We start from the raw sequence: 14,146 nt of genomic DNA, 5'->3' as shown, positions 1-14,146 counted from the left end.
AAACAAAAAACATGACTGTGAAAGGTTTCTGAAGATGACGATGTGAATTTAGTGAGCAAGTTTGTGTTAGCACGTTTTCCTCCCATCACGGTGAGTAACAGACCTCCCGCTGTGCGCTTCAGCCCACTGAGAGCGGAGAAAGAAATTAGAGAAGACGCAATAAAAGGGGATGAGAGAAGGCGAAAAAGACGGCAAGAGAAAGCGCATCAATCACGACCGGCTGCTCCGCAGCCCACACGGACTCCCCGCGGCGTGGAGAGAATATAGCCTCCCACAGACCATCCATCATTCAAACAAGCGTGACCGGCTTCACGGCTCGGTCATGACTATCCCACGTACAAAGTTTGGGAATCACCAACCAGATCTGCCCACACTGTGAAGGCCGTGACAGAACTCTGCTAAGAAGAAAACGTCTAAATCCTCTCCTCCTCTGCTCGGCCGGGTTGAGATTAGCGGCCTTGTTAGATGTTTCCACTAATGATGAAGCCACTCCACGCTGCCGTGGCTCTCCATCCTCGCCATATGCCGCGGTCGAACAGATGGGTCGATACATATTCACTCACCCGGTGAGGGGGTGAGAGCAGGAGGAGGTGAAGGCCGGAAGAGGACAAACGTGGGGGAAGGGCACAAATCTGATTTCGCAGACTGGAGGATTTAACGTGTTTGTCTGATTCAACAAGCAGGGGTCCTCATTCGGTCTGACACGACCAAACCCAGGCAAAACGAGAAGGAATCAGATGTGTGGCGCAGTCAGGTTGGCCCAGCAGACGCGACTGATTAAAAACAAAAAGAAGTTTGGGGAGAGATGATGTAGTGGTTTACAATCTGGCAGTGAATCCAGTGATCCCACTTTAAATATTGATGTAATCCTTCACTTCCCGTCTCCCACATGTTCATGAGAGTTCTCGCCGCGCTCATGAGATATTCATATCGCAGTAACAGCTTCTCATTTGTAACACTGCCGTGAAGTGAAAAGATCACACACCTCTTGGCTAGAATAACTTTCCACATCCGGCTCTCCGCTTCACCAGTCAGTGTCAGTGCAGTGTGTCGCAGAGAAATGTTTTGTGCAGAGCTTTTCCACAGTACGCTCGATAAAAATAAAATCCAACATGGCCGTTAGTACAGGGATACGATCACAGTGACATACAGAAGGAGTAAAAACACAAACAAAGTCCTGCATGATTTTGAATGTAGTGTGAAAAAATGTGAACAGATTGACCTTTGGAGTATTCAGTGAGCGGCTGATAACCGGAACAACTCCGGCCTTGTCCTCGTCACTTGGTACATGTGTGACCAGGCTGTGTGAGCTTGAATGAGTGAGGAACTGAGTGTGTCGGGTGTTCACACTACAGCGCAGTACAGTGCGTCATACGAGTGTGTGTGTGTGTGTGGGTGCGTGTGTGTCATGGTAAGTCTTGAACCCCTAGCTCTCCCAGTCGTGACCGGCGAGCCCGTCGTCGTCTGAATCGGAATCCGGCGAGGCCTCCTTGATGCGGCGCAGCGCCTCGTGGATGCTCCTGGTCAGCGGGTCGGTGGAGGCGGGGAGCTCGCCCAGGTCTTTCCTCTCTTTACGAGGGACCCGCCGCAGTTTGACTCCCTTGCGAATCTGCGCCAGGATGCTGTTGGGATCGTCGTCGCCCTTGGTGGGAGGCAGGGATCGCTGGTCGACCTTCCTCAGGTGGAAGCTGCCTCTCTTCAGAGAGGCCAGCACTTCGTCCATGGGCGAACTCACTGCGGAGGAAGACAGATCGTGACTGGCTACTGAGAGTAGAGCGTGGCGGTGGTGAAACAGCGGCGCTTCGTGGTCCCGGTACCTTTTCTGCTGTGGGTGTCAAACTCTGGAGTCTTCCTCAGCTTCTTGCGGGCGCTCACCAGTTGGCTGCTGTCAAAGAAGCGAGGGATGAAAGGGCCGAGTGGCGACAGAGCGAGCTCCTCTCCCGCACCTTTCCCCTCGACCTGCTGTCCGTGTCGTCCGGGGCTCCCGGAGGGAGACAGCTCCTCCTTCGCTGGCAGGGGCGGCGGAGGCGGTGGGGGAGGAGGAGGGGAAATGGGAGACACCAACAGCGAGGACAAGGAGCAGGGCGAGCAGGAGGAGTCTGCGGGGCTGGGAACGGGCAGCGGGGGCAGCGAGACGGTGAGGGTGGTGACGGGCTGGGTGGTGAGTGTGGAGCCGGGGCTGGGGTCCGTCTGCACGCTGGTGCTCAGGCACAGCGGCTGGCTCTGCGTCTGGACGCAGACCGAGTCCACGGGCTCGTCCCTCTCGCTCACGCCACTCATCTCCATGCCTCTGCCTCGCTCTCGCCTTCGCGTGTGAGCCGCACGAAGTCGAGTGGACTTCAGAATCACCTGGCCCGGGTATCGCTGGAGAAACACACAGTGATGCAAAACCGTCTGTAAAAAAATGATTAACTATGCGGAGAAACTTTAGGCCAATAAGACATTAGAGGACTCCGACCTGTTTGAAAGTTCGAAGTCTGTCCAGAGTTCTCTGCCTTTCTTGACTCACTCTGCTGCTCCTTCTTTCCTCATCTTCTTCCTCTTCATTTTTCAGCTGGAAAATGTAGGCGTTTGCAGTAGGAGAGAGTTAATGATATTATCAGCTAGTCCGACTGAGGGCTGCGAGGAGCAGATCACATCCGAACACACTGAACATGTCAGCAGTCCGTCGTGGATACATCGTGTCTTGGCATTCGAGAGCTTTCACATGAATCAGAATTGGACTAAGGAGTGTAATATATATGTGAGATGCATTAGAAAATCTTGCACCTGTAAGACTTGGTGGGATATGGAGTCCCTGGCTTGACGCCTCTGCTGTTTCTGGGTGTGATTGGATACACAAATCTCCTACAAAAAGGGGAGACACAACAAAAAAATCAACACTGAACACAATCGGAGGACCCTAACATCATTACAGATTTACTGACCTCAGTCTTTATTTAAAACATAAAATACACTCTCCCCTTCAAAAACAGCTCACAGTAGCAGTGATGAACTCCAAATGAATGAAAATGAAGGTGAGCGAGGCGCACGCACCCTCTTGTTCCTCAGATAGGACCGCTTGGCAGTGATGCGCCCTCGTCGCGCCTCCAGCTGTCGGGTGCTGACCTGAAGTCTGCGCAGCTCCTCTCTCTCTGCAGTATCATCCCCTGTTATATCATCTGCACTTTCAAAGGTATCATAGTACACCACCTCATCCTGACGCTCTGAAAGCACACACGCATAAATACCAGAGCTGGAGAGAGCACCGAAAAGTTGTCCTCAAGGACAGCTGTGCTGAGAATGCTTGAAATGTGCCTCAAACTTTGGCTTTTGCGTCTAGATGTCTATATATTTATCAACTTCCTCCCAATGTCTGTGCTGGTGGGGCCTCAGTACGGCATCAAGTCACTCCATGAACACACACAGTTTCCAGCAGTTTGTTTTAATATAAATAACTTAATGTTGTTCAAACAACGCAGTAAGTAAATTTTGCGAAAATACCTGTCATCTGTCGGCGAATGCTGTCCAGCTGAGCGGTGAGGAGAAGCTCCTCACACTGCAGTATCTCAGCCTGGATGTCGTACAGCTGGAGCTGGAGCTCGTAGTACTGCGTCTCCATGTGATCTAAGAGTGCCATGGCATCCTCACCGCTGCACAGACTCTGCATCTGTGGAGATAAATCGGCAACATCTGTAACGAAAACAAGCCGCGCCTGTATTCAGGTGTGTGTGCGTGTGACCCTGCGGCGCTGAGTGCCAGACCTCCTCTCTGAGTGTGTGTTTCCTCTGCTCCAGACAGATCTCTCTGGCTCTTTGCAGCTGAAGCGTTTCCTTGGCGACAGAGTAGCGCAGTCTCTCCATGCGCTCCACCGCCGCCGTCCACGACGATTTGCCGAATTTACGCTGGTCAACTTTCATACGCTCATACACCCCTACACACACACACACACAAACAAAAGTCACTGTTCAGATGCATGACGGAGACTTCCACACAGATAAACGAGACGTGCGTTCATGTTCAGTTGTCTCCACTGAGAATGAGTGGGTCGTTACCCACTATTTCCTGTCCTTTGATAACAGAAGCCTCACATAGGCAAATGTTTTTTCAGTGGGAATACAAAGGGAGACACCTATTGGTCACAAGTGGGCATTGCAACTATTTAATCCAATCAGATAATATCAGATAATAATTGAACCAATCAGGGAGGATTAAAAAACTAGGATAAGCAGGGGCGCGCTGTGGAGCAGCAGCACAGACAGTCTGCAGGAAAGAGCTGTTCGATCAATAGGTTGTCCTTGTTTCTTCCTGTCCCCGTTAGAGCAGGGCCGTCTGCACTGATCCACTCATCTAAATCCACACACAGATCAATGCCATGCCAGTGTGTGTGTGTGACTGTGTGTGTGTGCAATTATTCGGAGTCAGTCTTCTGCTGCTGAGCACAGACTCGATATTGCCAGTGACTGTGACGGGATGCTGGGCACCTTTCTGGGCTTTGGCAGTGATCTCAAAGTATTTAACGGTGAACTCCTGGATGTTGAGGACGGCGTCCTGAGCTTTCTTCTGCCAGTCCGAGTCCTCCTTCTTCAGAGCTTCAATCCGCCTCGGGCCCAGATAGTCATTGTCCATAGAAATCTGCAACATGAGAATGAACATTGATCAACAGATCCGATTGATGGATTTATTTAAAAAGTAAAATATGAATTATATTTTATTATTATCAGAGAAAGTTATTTGCAGTTAATACACACATACATGCGGGATACACTAAATGAGTAATCAAATGAAATAAAAAAGTACGTCTGCACCGAGCTACAGGCACTCATAACAGCCAAAGGAAACAAAACAACACTGCTGCTCACCGATTTGAAATTCACAGAGTAGTTGCAGCAGTAAAATGTCACACATTACTGCCACTTAGTGGCAAAAATGGGTAAGTTTACCGCTAAAAAGAGGCATACGGTGTTTGTCCTCAACATCTGAGTCAATCAGTGCAGGGAAATAAGGTCACGTAGAATCAATGGCAGAGAAAAACAGCTTCATGCAGGAAAAAAAACAAATTAGAAACTGACACTAATGCACACAGAAGCAACATCAGGTCCTCCCAAAATTCTCCTCCTTAGTTGCATTACAGCAGGTTTGTCACACATGTGTCCTCCATTCTAAAACTAACTTAAAAGAAGCTTTTATTCTTCTTTGAGTTCAACATGAATGAAGAATCAATTAAAATCTGTCTTATAAAAACAAGAAATGCAAACACTGGTATGTTACTTTAGGTACAATCTAATGCAATCCAGTTCAGCAGCTCAGTCATCAGTTCCACTTTTGGGAAGGTGATTAAATACAGTTTTCCCAAGAAAGTTCATACTGACATATTTCATGAATAATGCCGCATGGTGGCGCAGTGGTTAGCGCTCTTGCCTCACAGCAAGAAGGTCCTGGGTCCAAATGCTGGACGGGGCTCGGGGCCTTTCTGTGTGGAGTTTGCATGTTCTCCCTGTGTGTGCGTGGGTTCCCTCCGGGTACTCCGGCTTCCTCCCACGGTCCAAAAACATGTATGGTAGGTTAATTGATCACCCTAAAATTGCCCCTAGGTATGAATGTGTGAGTGAATGGTTGTTTGTCTATATATGTCAGCCCTGCGACAGACTGGCGAACTGTCCAGGGTGTACCCCGCCTTCGCCCACAGCAGCTGGGATTGGCTCCAGCCACCCGCGACCCCGAAAGGGATAAAGCGGCAGAAAATGAAAAAGTTCATACAATTTAATTGCATGATATTTTCTGAATTCCATTTTGCAAAATTGTTGCGCTGCAATGTAATTTATTAAAGAAAATGTTTTTAATATTTTAGCCAAACCACCACATGCATTTGAGGGAAAGAAGGAAAAAAACAACAACAAAAAACTAAATATCAAATAAAACAAAAAAGAAAATTACAAATGCAGTATCCAGAAAACTGCCAACAGCCCATCACAGCAGTGCTACAGAGCTGCACCGCACTCGTTTGACCCCAAGTAACCTTGCTGCAGCTCAGCTGCACTCTTCAGCAATGCACCAGTATTAGTAGCCTCTGCAACTTCCTGAAGTCTGAGTCTGAACTGAGCAAATTGCTTTCTCCTTTGTTTTTACCTCCGTCCACATCCTTATATTGATCGCACATGCACTTATTTGTGAACTTTAAATAAAAACTGTGGAGTTCTCCTCTTGTCCTCTTACATTATCGACCTCCAGCAGCTCCGTATCAACATGTCAACTGAAATACAGATGTGGGGTTTATGATTGTAATTACACTCCATGTATCGAGATTATCTTAATAATTTTGCCAATTGCTATCAACATTTTTTTCTCTGCCCAAACTAAATGAGAGCAGCATTATTGAAATAAAAGAAAATTATTGGTCATTCAACACCACAATTATTTCTCCACAAGTTCTTCTTTCCACATACGGTATTACAAATGTATGAATATCTCTTTTTTCCTTTCACTTTGTTGTCTTAACGGAATTCCTTTTCATGAAAAAAAAAATCTATTTTTTTCGGGATTCTATAGTTGGTATAGGCAGAAATTGATGTTTCAAAACAACTGATGCCATTCACAGTAAGTTTTACTGTTGTGGTTTACGATGGTGGACTTCAAATGTTGTATGAACCTTGAAGAACGAATCAAATTTTCATGATGAAAAATGAAAATAAACTAAAGATGTCAGAGTCTAATGCTACTTTTAGAAAATGTGCAAACTGTGGATTTTGTGAGGTACACTCATCCTAATGACCGTACACTCATATTTCCAGATTTAGCCTTTTTCTAAACCCTAATACTTCACAGTCAAAGAAACCTGTCAGGTAAGCTTTCTTTTTCCTATAAAGGAAAAACATCCTTTTATTGCAACATTATTTCAAAGATCTCATTAAAAAACTTTCTCTTGGACAAAAATGTTCATGAACTACGCTCTGTGTCAGTATTTTTGTCTAAATAGTGGATGAAACCTGACAATATGTCCAAGAAACAAATAACACATGACAATCAAAACTACATCTTTGGGCAACCAGCTTAATATTCTGTCAAACTGTTAAAACAGTATCAATTTATGGCCAAAGATTATGAAAATAATACATATAAATAATAACCTACAGACTGGGCCTGCAAACAGGCACCAGAGAAATTCCCAGGGAGGAGCTACAGAAGACCACGCTGTGCTGGAGCTATTAATAGACCCGGAAGTTTAAGTCTAACCTTCGCTCGCGGCCTCCTGCACTCATGGGAGGTTCCATGGTGTAATGGTTAGCACTCTGGACTCTGAATCCAGCGATCCGAGTTCAAATCTCGGTGGGACCTGAGTTTTGTTTGTTCTAAGACTTCCTCTCGGAGTGGCCTTGTGCTGACATGTTTTGTGAGTGTTCCTAACGCACTGCAGTGAAAACCAGAGAGTGTGTAGCAGCAGAGACACAAAGGAAGAGCGACAGCAACTTATCTGACTTGGTTCTGATATGAATGGAAAAACAAGCAACGCTGACATGAGATCCACAGAGGAAAGGTGATTTTTCTTTTCAGCTACACCTAAACTAGAGTCCTTATTTCCATCTCTAGACCTCTGAGCTTCCTGTTTTCAGTGTCAACAACACCTATCTATGTCTAAGTCCACCAACAGCACAGCAAAGACTGTACAAAGCTTTTCTATCATCCATTCATTCACCAGATCCCCTCCTCCTTTTGAATGCATCTCCCTTTTTCAATCATAATATACAAGATAACTTTCCTTTCATTATACTGTACAGTGCAGTCAGACATGCACAAACACAATGTGCGATACACGCAGAGCAGCGTCTATTTTAAGACACATGAGGACTTGGTGTGACCGCCAGTTGTGTTTTATGACCTTCAGCGTCTGTGCCTGGAGACAAATCCAGAAACACACTGAATCTCTGCCAGCAATTTCACAGATGAACATATAAACACCAACAAGAAACAATGCATTTACAGAGGTCATCCACATGCATGTGTACTTAGTAGGATAGTGTGACTCAAAGGTTCACAAAATATCAGTCTGAGAGAATTTTTGCCGACAAATATTTTCCATTCCAAGGATGTCTGTCTAGTGAGGTGCGAACAGTTACCTTGATCTGCTGTCTGCGCAGCATCGCCAGCTCCCTCATGTCTCTGAAGGGCTGCAGCAGGTACTGGTACAGCTGTGTGGAGGCTTCCAGCAGACCTCCGTAGGCCTGGTCCTCTTCCTCATACAGCTCCAGCAGCTCCACCATGCTGTCCATGCTCCTGTGCTTCTCCAGCAGCTGCAGCACACAAGACAGGCAAGAAGGTCTTTTTTTATTTCCTACTATCAACATGAAATCCACTTTTAGGTGGATTTTGGACTTGCTTGAAGGTTTTTAGCAACAGAACACAACAAAAATGAGTTTTTTCATAAAACGTCACACACAGCTAATATGCTTGTGAAGGATTGCAATAGTGGGATTCAGTTTTTGGTGCAAAGCAGTGCTGTAACACATTACACCCACTGCCCGTCTTTTAGTGTTCACTCAGCACTCCGTGAGAAGCTGCTCCTCACTGTGGGACTACGAGGACGCTTTGTGTAACTGTAAATTATATCTGGATGCATAGACTGTGGCTAAATGAGCAGAGCTGCTCCTGCTGCTGGGAATAAGATCAATACACACACATTTTTGCCAGACTGAACAGTCCTGTAGGGTACCAGCAAGCACTAAAATAGCCATTAACTCAGCCCCCAAATGGAGTGGGGGGATCGATAGGTCAGTCAGTGTGTGTGTGCGTACGTGTGTGTGTCAGAGAGAGAGAGAGAGAGAGAGAGAGAGAGAGAGAGAGAGAGAGAGAGAGAGCAGAGCTAACCAAAATAACAGTTTTTAAATGAACTACAGATTACAGAGCCCAGGCTGTGATGAAGAGCTCAATATACACTTTCAAATAAACCGGGACTCCTGAACTGACAAAAACAATAAAAAAAATTAGCTGTGGCTGGTTGTTGTCCCTTCTGTGAAACTGAATGTTCTGCTCTTTGTTTTTTTTTTTCCTCAGGAAAAGGAAAAAAAGCAACACTTCCTGTGAATGGTCTTTTGTTGTATTCCGAGTGTGAGTGGGGACCGACTGGGTGGACATATGTCTGTGTCACTTATCATGTCTTTTCACTGCCAAAGGGTGGGACGGAGAGGAAATACCTGGATGACATTCTCATTTTAACATCAACATAACTGTAGTCTTTCAGTTTTAATATCTTTGTTATATCAGTGAGCACACCCAAGCTCATTTCAGTTAAGGGAGCACATAAAGCCAGATATAAAAACTCAAGTGGGCTGGAGCAGAGCAAAAAAAAAAAAAAAAGACTGCATAATTTTATTTGAAGGTCAACAACTCCAACATTGTTCTGTGGTTTCTTTCAAAGTGTGGATATGTTCTCAGAAAGTGTATGTGATATTTTTCATGATGCCCCCAGGTGTAAATAGGTTGAAATGGACACAAAGCCTGCTCCACGTTTAATGAGACTGCAGGAAATGTCCTGACTTTGTGCTTGTTTGGTTGTTCAAACCTGCTGAAAGGGCTGAAAGGGCATCATGCCTGCCACAGCGCTTCTCTTCAGACTCATGTCGGAAAAAGTTTGAGGTTTCTTAAGGGACATATTATCTGCAGCATTCAGCATGATTCTCTTCACAAATGTACAATCACAGTCTGGCTTTGACACTATTTCAATGCAAAAAAAAAAACTAAACGAGCTAGCATCATACTTCAACCTCTCCTCCATCACAAAGCTCCAGAGGATCTGGAACTTCACTGAAAAAGTCTATTCTTTGTAAAGGCTCTTCACCTGGGAAGCTGAATAACACTAAAGATAATCATGTTTTAAATACTTGATGCAGGGTGAAGTCAGAACACATCACAAAAAATGGCTATGCCACACCAGACCCACATTTCCTTTGTGAATATTATGAGTATTTAAAAGAAATGTAATCCATAAATACCAGTAACACTCAAAGCTGACGCAGCTTCCCTGGCGCTGGCTGGGAGTAATGTAGTGATGCTAATAATTGAAAAGCCTTCCATCAAGGGTCTTTCTCACCTCCGCTCTCAGAGGACTTCTTGCTCTGTCTGGCTCGACCAGTCAAGGATGCATTAATGTGTACGAAGTGAGTGCCAGCGTCTGCTTATATTAACAAAGGCTCAACAATCACAAGCCTGACCTGGAGTGTGTCTCCACTGTGTACACACCGCATAATAACACTGTCAGTCTGTGACGGAAGTCTCTCTCTATATAAATAAAATTGCTGTTGCGGTAAAGTTACTCTGTATCAGTAGCTTTTGTGCAGCTATATTTCATTTAATCATTTTACATTAACTTACATCACAGGATAGTTACTGACGTCGCTGAATATCATGACAATTACAGAGAAAAGACTATAGATGTCTGTGAATTTAAGAAAAAGTAGCAGCACAGCCCTCAGTGCGTCAGATAAGACAGGGCAGAGCACATTCAGACAAGCAGGATGTTTCTCATCCACGGTCTTTTTTAATAGAATTGTTTAAGGCTGCCAGCTGGTACAAGAGACACAGCCAGGAAAACGATCCTTGAAAGGATGATTGCTTTGTACTTTATCATGTTGCGGATGTCTGGGAAGCTGTATTTTTAACTTAATTCGGTGAGGGTTCAGTACATCTGCTCTTGTAACATTTTCTAAACTAATATCTGCACTTGCACTTATAGATAAAGAACAAGGGTATTTTAGCCACATTTATGAGCTTTGGTGATAAAGATGCAGGTTTTTAATTCAACATGATTGTTTTGTGATTGTCGTAATCTACAATTAGTGGGTTGGATTTCATTTAGTACAACCAATCAACAATAATCCGCATTTGTCTGTCTGCTTCACCCTGTCAGAGCAAAAGGCCAAAAGCCTCAGGGGGAAAAGGGTTCCAGTGCAGCCAGCAGATATCCGGTGAGAAAAAAATATCCGCTGGTTGTTGTTGTCGTCAGTCGGATCGATCGTGGAAGCCACTGCCTGTCAGTCTGATCAATTTTAGTCTGGAGGGTAAAGAAGTGGACTCGGCATCAGTAGTTTGCAGGTTTGATTTGAACAGCGGACGGGTCACCACTGCGGCTCCCTGAGCAAGACCCTTGACCCCCAACAGCTCTCTGTCGTGACCTAATGTGGCTTCCTAGAAATACCATGGATAAACGCAAAAGACAAAAGGAATATATCCAAGGGAACTAATTAGAAATACTATTTGATGGCCATGTTCTGAACAATAAGGGGTGAAAATAGACGTCATGGTTGCTGCAAAGATGTCACACAAGCTTAGTTGCCACAGTACTTCAACAAGCTTATTCAATAAATGACTTACAGATATTTATCTTCCACTGAATCTCCTCCTCCTCCTCCTCCTCTTATTGGTCTTATTTGTCTCCTTGATGTCAGTTCACCTACTGTAACGTCTGGCGTCCCTCCTTTCATACAAAACTCTTCAAGTCATGATAAAGACCATAAATAAAGAGCAGGTTTTATTTGTCAACCTCCTCAAATTGCACAAACTGCCCTGAAGTTGTGAAGTTGGCATATTCCTGTGCAAGGAGATATTAATGTAAATTTCAATCAATTTATGAAACCAAAGACAGCTTGCTGAATAGACAGCATTTCATTTTTGTCTTTGAAAACATGATATGCTCAGGCTGGACACAGAACACAGCTCCACTGCACCAGTTTTTGGTCTCAAGCAAAACATTGACTTGGACAGTAAATGATACAGCCAAAGTGATGATTCAGATGTTCTTCTTTCATGCTTTGTGTAATGATGAAAAATATAATCACAATACTTGTCGATCACTTTCTGTTTACCTTTGCTGTCCAACTATGCTAGATTTTTTACTGTTATGATTTATATGAAATTAAGTATGTCACTTAAAAATGTGCATCACTAACACTGGCATATATAACTTAATAAGTTATACCAAACAGGAATAACACTCAATTCAAATATTGGTTCACATGCCACTTTGAGAACAAATACTGTACATGTAACATAATCTGTTGATGCATCTCTAATTCTAATATTCAATGCAGTGTGTATGTGAAGTGATGTCATTTAACCTTGATGTAGAAAGTATTTCTAAATCAGACTTTTGCTGTCCTTACCCTTTTATGAGTTATACACTAATGTGAGGAAGGCCACAGTTCGCAGCCCACCGTGAGAATGTCAACAGTTCACTTTCAGGTTTTTCTTAGGAGGAGTCTGTGTTTGTGGAGTTTGCATGTTCTGCCTGTGAGTGTGAAGGTTTTCTTCAGGAACTTTGCTTTCCTCCTGCTGCTCACACACATGCATTTTTGGTTAATGTGTGTGTCTGTTGCCCTGTAGAAGACTGGTAACCTGTTTCACACCCTGAGCAATGTGAGCGCCAGCATCTTGTGACCCTGACAGTGGATAAAGTTGTATAAAAGATGAGTGGCTTTAAGCACTCTAATGTGAATTTAATTTAATTATTACTGCACTACTGTCAAGACAGTTTGAGTTCGTTGAACCTACAATATGGACACAAAAAGCGTGTGTGTGGTCAGTGCAACACAGGCATAATTGCAGACAGTTTTTTCCAGATGTGCATCCAGTGCAGTGGTGCAGTGGGAGGATCACACGCGCCTCACCTCCTGCAGATGTTTGGTTTCCCGGCTGAGCGCCTCCTCGTACCCGGACTGCCTCAGCTCGCTCAGGCTCTCGTAGTACTCGTCCGGATCGTCGTTTTCCGTGAACAGAACCTGCGAGAGGATCTTCCAGCCGCAGGTGTCGAGCGCGTGACCGAGGTACACCTGCAGACGGCAGCACAGCTCGTCCATCTCCGTCTCGGGAACCTCGGCCGGGCCGAACAGCACCGTCCACATCCCGGCCGGTTCCTCCGGGAACACCGGGAGGCAGGGCTCCAGGATGGAGTTGACCGAGCACAGCTGCTGGTGGACCGCCCGGAGGTCCTGGAAGGAGAAGAGTCCGGCCCAGCTGCAGTCCTCCCTGCTCAGGGTGTCCAGCTCCTCCAGGTCCAGGCAGTCCATGGAGGGGGACAGCTGGTCCTCCGGAGGCTCCACCAGCTCCGTGCCCGGACTGACGGGGGAGGCAGGACTCTTCTCGGGACCCGGTTTCGCTGCCTTCGCAGGCTTGCTTTTGGGGCTGCATCCTTTGGCCGCAGCCTCGGCGGCTCCTCTGCCCGGGCTGCGGAAGACCTTCTCTCTGACGGGACTCTCGGGCCATCTTGTTTTGTCTCCATCCAGCGGAGGGTCCCTCCCGAAGCTCCTCCGCTGGACCGTCCGGTCGTGACACGTAATGGCAAATTTACCCTCCACTTCATTCCAGGCGACGATGAACACGAATTTATGCTTCTCCTTCTCCTCGAACGCATTGGGGCGAACGGCCACCCACCCCGACTCCAAGTTATCCTCCATCGTGAAGGACATTTCTGCAGAAAACAGGCTCCGCGGACGGAAGCGACGCTGGCACGGTGTCAGCGGCGGGATGCGGGTGTGCGCTACGCCGTTATAAACACCAGACCGCTTCCTCTCCGAGGAGACTCGGCCTCCGGGGCTCTCCTCCTTCGCTCGGGCGGATGGATGTGGAGCAGCGCGGTGTCATCTCCCATCTCTGGCCCACCTGCCTCCCTCCGGCTCCTCCCGCAGCCTCCAGCTAGCCGTCAGCGGGAGACGCAGACGCAGAGGCGGCGGTGAGTTTATCCGTCCAGCGGTCCGCCGAGCTCCGGACCTCCGCTCTCACAACGCAACGACAGCCGCGTCCCCGAGCTGCGGCGCGCATCGTGCACACACAGCCGACTCGGGCCGTGCATCGACAGGATAACAAGGCTCCACCACGCACATTAGCATCGTCTGAAAAACTCACAACATCCGCATGATGCCTTCAGGACCGCAGACTCTGGACTGCGCTGCCTTCACGGGCTGTGGGAAATACTGGGATTCCGACCAAAAAAACAAACAAACTGTGACGTCATCAACAACAACAACACGACCAGTGAAGGATGATAATATTAGACTGAACAAAAACAATGAAAGACAATCAGAAAGCAGTCGATAACCAAAATGCTAAATTAAATAAAATAAAGATTTTCAGTTGCTTTTTAAAATGACTTTTTTTTTTGGTGAAACTAGCAGCCATGATT

At 46.1% G+C, this 14,146-nt stretch overlaps 1 protein-coding gene and 1 non-coding gene across 2 annotated transcripts; one reads left to right on the top strand and one right to left on the bottom strand.

Annotated features, from left to right (window-relative positions):
* Positions 1-82: 82 nt before the first annotated feature.
* On the bottom strand, positions 83-13,690 carry LOC115398607 (junction-mediating and -regulatory protein-like). The gene is made up of 10 exons (XM_030105454.1): positions 12,636-13,690; positions 8,094-8,267; positions 4,464-4,614; positions 3,744-3,913; positions 3,484-3,649; positions 3,037-3,206; positions 2,770-2,847; positions 2,459-2,554; positions 1,818-2,364; positions 83-1,734 (listed from the first exon to the last, which is right to left on the bottom strand). Exons 1-10 carry the CDS (start codon positions 13,431-13,433, stop codon positions 1,427-1,429), a joined length of 2,658 nt encoding a protein of 885 aa, XP_029961314.1. The 5' UTR covers positions 13,434-13,690; the 3' UTR covers positions 83-1,426.
* On the top strand, positions 7,243-7,314 carry trnaq-cug (transfer RNA glutamine (anticodon CUG)). The gene has a single exon. It is a non-coding gene; the product is annotated as a tRNA-Gln (tRNA).
* Positions 13,691-14,146: the final 456 nt, after the last annotated feature.

This window comes from Salarias fasciatus, chromosome 12 (genome assembly GCF_902148845.1).
Source record: "Salarias fasciatus chromosome 12, fSalaFa1.1, whole genome shotgun sequence".
Lineage (NCBI taxonomy): Eukaryota > Metazoa > Chordata > Actinopteri > Blenniiformes > Blenniidae > Salarias > Salarias fasciatus.
The sequence above is the reverse complement of the archived record's forward strand: the minus strand, read 5'-3'. Positions and strand labels throughout refer to the sequence as shown.